At 40.8% G+C, this 6,000-nt stretch overlaps 1 protein-coding gene across 1 annotated transcript in view; it reads right to left on the bottom strand.

Annotated features, from left to right (window-relative positions):
• Positions 1-980: 980 nt before the first annotated feature.
• The window catches only part of LOC144194256 (SH3 and multiple ankyrin repeat domains protein 2-like), a 95,166-nt gene continuing 90,146 nt past the window's right edge, over positions 981-6,000 (bottom strand). Inside the window, exon 15 of the mRNA XM_077713185.1 lies at positions 981-1,713. Coding sequence (XP_077569311.1) covers positions 1,206-1,713 — 508 coding nt within the window. The 3' untranslated portion in view covers positions 981-1,205. The remainder of the gene's footprint in view (positions 1,714-6,000) is intronic.

The raw sequence follows: 6,000 nt of genomic DNA, 5'->3' as shown, positions 1-6,000 counted from the left end.
CCAATATGTGAAATAGTAAGTGGTCATGCTAAAAGTCTATCCTCAATCAACATCTTGATTCTTTCATTTTAAATAAATCATATAATTGCAAATCATAAACACTTCGTAATGGTCCAAATACATCTGAGCCTACGTTGCGCACGGGCACCCACGTAGGGAACAAAATTGTCTTTCACACTTTATTTCTACTTTCCCTCCGAGGTTCCATTTGCATTTTCTTCTTCTTTTCCAACATGCATCTCTGTCAGCTGATCAGTCAGTGTTCCTTGAAGAGCTCTAACGAATTCTATCTTGTGCCAGGGATGTTAACCCAGCAGTCTAACACAGTTTTATTGCAGAGTGTAAGGAATTACTGTTGAAAAAGTGAACCTCTAGCTTCTCTATAGGGATTGTCCCTTAATGTTTATCATCCACGTTCACAATCACACACACAAACCAAGCAAGATATGATAATGTGCCCTTTTGTTGTCAGACAAGCTGATATGACTTCATCCAAATGATGGACTGCTTTAAACGTTTAAGTATCAATAAGGGCGCTGGCCTATGGCAACCCAGACTACCCCCAGCCACACTAGACTCTCTCAGGAGAAGGCGTTTACGCTGACAATGTGGACTCATGCTTCGAGTGTCCGTGAAAAAGACGGCTTTCTTCTCAGTCATAGATTAATGTGCATTAAGTGTTATGTGCTTGTTGTGGTCACTGTATATTCATTTGTATGTGAGCGAGCTGTTCTCAATTTGACAAAAACAGGTGAAAAGCAAGTGGTTCTCTAAAACTGTGGATGCATCCAGAAATAGTACTCCAGTTGGACTCTTGTGAAGAAATATTCTCATATTAATCTCTAGCAAAGATAGAAAAGGGTCAAAAGAAGAGAAAAAAGACCAGCTCAGCTGGTTTTTACACACCAACATATGGGGAAAAGTTCTGTAGTATTCCAAAACTGCAGTTCCTTATCATGAGGAATCACGCACTTCCACAGTTGAGCTGTCCTTTCCCTCCTCTTCTGTCCTCCCACATACTACCATCCCCATATGTTTTAGGGGCTGCAGGACAGAGGCAGGCTGGACAGGAGTGCTGAGTTGAGAATGACCGAGGACAAGAAAAGCAGCATCAACTTGGAGAAAACATCCCGGCCGGAGCATGTGAAGAGATATTGATTAAGTTGAGACATGTGTCTCTTGCGCCGCGTGCTCCGAGCGTGACCTTATCTATCCTGCAGCAGTTTTAGGGCTCTCTCGATGTTCATGCGGTGGCCCACCCTGGTGACACCCAAGTCTATCAGGTCCTCTTTTTGCAAGGAGGGCAGGTGGGCACCCTCAATTTCATTATCCAGGAAAGCATCCCTGTGCTCACCCAGGTGAAGGCTCTCCAGCCAGTCGGCCACATCGTACTTGCTCCACAGCTCCACGGGTTTGGAGGCAAAGGGCTTCCCAGATGCCGCCTGCATGAGTGTCAGGGGCGATGGTGAACGGGAGCTCCCGCTGCCTCCGCACGACGAACTCAGACTGTATGCCCCGCCACTGCCCATGGGCGGGGTGGGCAGGCCGAAGACGTCCGTGAGGGTGGGAGACACCGATGGTGGCAGTGAACAGCAGGGGGTGAGAGAGGAAGAGGAGTCTGGAGGGCTGCAGGGGTGTGTCTGAGGAGGAAGGCTGCTCGGAGGCGTGGAGGCGGCGGCATTATTCAGCATTCCTGAGTCATCAGAGGGGGTCCTGAGAGGGCAGAAAAGTTAGAGGCTAAACAATAGTAATTGTTGACAACAACCAGTCAGTCCCACTATGCATCTCTGATCAAGTTACAGGTCAGTGGCTTTTTAGTTTAGAAAGACAATGATGCACACCAAAGTCATAATTCTACAGTTTTATATTTATGATTTCTAAATGTGTCCTGAAATTAATCAAAAATACAAGTCGACATTCCTATTGACAAGTTTCTTAAAATGTTTTGTATGAACATTTTAGTAGCCCGGTTGCGGAGTGGTTGATATGTCACGCTCACATTCAGAGATCGAGGCTTCAGTCGCAAGTTCGGACTATCCAGTGTGGAGTTTGCATGTTCCCCCTGGGCCTGTGTGGGTTTTCTTTGAGTACTCTGGTTTCCTCCCACGTCCCAAAAAAATGATTCAGGGTAGGCTGTTTGAACACTCTAAAATGCCCTGGTTGATTGTCTCATTGTGCCCAGTGATTGGCTGATTCAGGTTGTCCCCTGCCTGCTCCAGCACCTCCAGCGACACTTGCGAGGGTAAGCGAATCAGAAAATAAATGAAATAATGCAATGGGACAGCAATTTCTTGTCTAATTTTCGGTGTCCAAAGGGTTTGCAGCCAAACCATATAATGTTTGTTTTAAATAAAAAAAAACATTGTGGTAATGAGGAATGCAACATTTTCAAACAAACACGAATTAGATCAGAATTTCAGCCTAATTTTAGTGGATGTTATCATTAAAAGATTTGTCAAACAACCTGGGAAATATGACCTGTAGATGGCAGTGTCTATCCATTCTATGAATGGTGGTGAAACATTCCTGGCTAAATATTACTTTACCCTAACCCTAACTATTCAGAAAATTAGAATATTCTGTCAGATTAGCAGTTTTACCCATATCCGAAATCTTCTGAGCCAACCTAAAACTGATTTTTTAAAGGATTACAACCCTTTGACCCTGTTATAAATTATACATGTGCCAAATGGGCTGTTGACAGAATTTTAATTTTCTGTGTTAGGTTTTAATAAAATAAAATAAATCTAAATCAGCTAAGTTACAAGGAACTGCTTAAGCTATGTGAATGCGAGTGTTATGGCTCATCAAATTGGTCAGTTTCATTGTTAGTGTGTAAAATGACAAAAGAAAACAAAACCACTAGTAATATAATATTAAGATTTTAGAAAAAAAATAAAAATAATGCCCCACTGATTTGTGGCGTCTCATCGCAGGGCACAAGGAGACCAACAACTATTCACATTCACACTCAGACCTAGGGACAATTTAGAGTTTCCAATCAGGCTTCTATGCATGTCTTTGTAATGTGGAAGGAAACTGGAGTAACTGGAGAAAACAACGCACAGGCCCAAGGAGAACATGCAATCTCCACATGGGTAGACCGACCTGGACTCAAATCCAGGACCCCAGAGCTGTGAGGCAGACGTGCTGACCACCTCCCAACATAAGAGTATTCTATCAAATTGTCTTCTCTGGCTATTAGGTTTTCACTAAGCTGGATCCAAGAAGCACGGTACACAAATGTGCGCTTATACGTATATGCAAAGCATTGATAGTCAACATAACTCTTGTGAAGAATGTGGAGCATTGGATCTGAAACTTCTGTCATGTTGAAAAAAACATGAAAATTAGTGTTGGGTTTATTCTGTATTACTATTATAAATATAGTTGTATTAAGTCATTTCTTTGTTGAATCATTCTCTTATTATTCTCAATGTGTTGAGGTCACCAATAACTGCCAAGTCATCTTTAACCTGGACTGCCTGTTCCAGGATGTTTATACAAACAATTCACCCAATCTGAGTCTTCGAGATTCGGTGGTCCTTTTTGTAACGAGCCAAGGGCTATTCGGCCAATAACAAGAATGTTGTTTCTGTTATTTACAACATAGCGACTATACCTCGTGACGCACTTCGGGTTTTTCTTTATGTAATTGTTATATGATTCTTAGGTCAAGGGAAGGCATAATTGTTCTAATCCAAATGTTGTTTGGTCTAGTCTCCTGCCTTGTTATTGGTAAAATACTTTGATTGTTATTGTAGTTCCAGATGTTGTTTTTACTCAAACGTGATGAAATGATCAACAACTCTGTAAATTGTTTTGATTCATGGCAATAAGAGTCGTACGAAAATGTCTATTCGATGAGACGTTCGGAAGTTGTAGGAGAAACTCTGGCTTGCTGAATCTCCCCTCTGAGGTTTTATCCGTGATCCATTCTATTTAATTAAATGTCAATAATTGAATAAGATGTCTGCCTGCAGTTATTGATAATTACGAACGAGGGTAATTATTAATGAACCTAACAATTAGATACAATGTTGATTCTGATAAGATACTTTTGTTATATGATCAAGGAACGCATCCATCCCAAAGTTCAAAGCAGAGTAATCATCTGATTTTTCACCTTTCTCTGAGGACTGTACACTGCTTGTTCTGCATTCTCTTCCCTTACTAACAGACCTGTCAGCACGGGTCTGCTTTGCGAAGAGTTTGTGCTTGCAAAAATGTCCACAAACTTGATTGCCCAGGCAAAAAGCTATGCGCCGCTAGATTGAGTGAACACACTTTTTATTGCCCCCAATTTTGTCTCTCGATCAGGGCAAACGAGGCTAATTGGTAGGCCTCCTCTTGTATTACTGGGCTTCAAGGTACTGAAAGCGCTTCGATACTAATCTATGACTCTGGGCAGAAAACAGGCCACATCTGACCTTCAAATGGACAATTTTTTTTTCATTTGTACCAGCAGCTTGCTAAATTTACCCTAGATATGGCACTTCCCTGTCTGGAACATATGGAAAAGCCTGAGGGGAAATGAAAAGGACTAAGTAATTATGCACAAATGCAACTGAGTTATTTGAGGTGCATGGCAACGTGCTGGATGGGGTTGGGCAATTTTAAAGGCTGCTTCTAAACAAGATTTCATGGAGGAGTGACGAGATATTGACATTTGAAACAACATAAAACGTGATAAACATCATATATGAAGACATACACAGAAGATTGGAGGCACAGAAGAACATAATACATTATTGAACTGACAAGTCTCTGCCATCTGTCTGCCTTCTGCTATACGAACTACTTTCATTCTTCTCGAGCACTTTACGTTTCCTCAATAAACTAGCTGCCCTAGAGTTACGCCTGATCCTGAACCTTCTTGAAAAACATTGTTTGTTTTAAGATTTTAAATGTTATGAATTTGTACAAGGCATTTAAATCATTGGTGCTGACTAATGTAACAATATTTATATTAGCATTATCAGATTATGGCAGTCTGTAGCTACGCTGCCATGTCAATTTTGTTGATTGTATGAATCACGGGTATCAAATTGTTTTTGCGTGAACTGCCCCATTCTGATTTTCAACCCATTCATTTCTGGATAAGAATACGATCTACCTAAAGCTGTCAGGTTTTGAAAAAAAAGTTGGCTCTGGTAGCATATAATCCTCAAAAAGTTCCACAAAAGTGTCACGGCCTTCACCCCTCTGTATTTCTGCAATACGTTACTACAGATGATGACGTGTTACATTTATACGTTTTTTCCAATATGAATGGACACACCCACAACAAAATTAGCTTCTTCTTCTTTGGCGCTGAATTGGGTGGCACTTAGCACGGAAGAAGAAGCCGTCTTTCACTGTAGAAGAGAAATTATATAAAAAATCTGAGAAAGACGGCATCTTGCCTTCTCCTTTTTTCTTGCGAGTGAATTTCCCATCGTGCACATCACCTGTGGACAAAGACTATGCTGAGCCTATTTGGATTTTGAGTTGCCTTCCTAAGCGTGCTAGCATCCAATGAGCCAGGGAAAAATGAGACATGCTGACAGTGACTAAAAAGGAACGTTGATACATGTTAAAGGCGTAACACACCATTGTAGAATACATGCATCTACTGTGGATTTACCAAGAAAGAAGAGTGTTGGGTTTATTCTGTATTACTATTATAAATATAGTTGTATTAAGTCATTTCTTTGTTAAATCATTCTCTTATTATTCTCAGTGTTACCTCGTGACGCACTTCGGGTTTTTCTTTATGTAATTGTTATATGATTCTTAGGTCAAGGGAAGGCATAATTGTTCTAATCCAAATGTTGTTTGGTCTAGTCTCCTGCCTTGTTATTGGTAAAATACTTTGATTGTTATTGTAGTTCCAGATGTTGTTTTTACTCATACGTGATGAAATGATCAACAACTGTGTAAATTGTTTTGATTCATGGCAATAAGAGTCATACGAAAATGTCTATTCGATGAGACGTTCGGAAGTTGTAGGAGAAACTC

Source organism: Stigmatopora nigra, chromosome 3 (assembly GCF_051989575.1).
Source record: "Stigmatopora nigra isolate UIUO_SnigA chromosome 3, RoL_Snig_1.1, whole genome shotgun sequence".
NCBI lineage: Eukaryota > Metazoa > Chordata > Actinopteri > Syngnathiformes > Syngnathidae > Stigmatopora > Stigmatopora nigra.
Note: the sequence above shows the minus strand (reverse complement) of the source record. Positions and strands in the feature narration are given on the sequence as shown.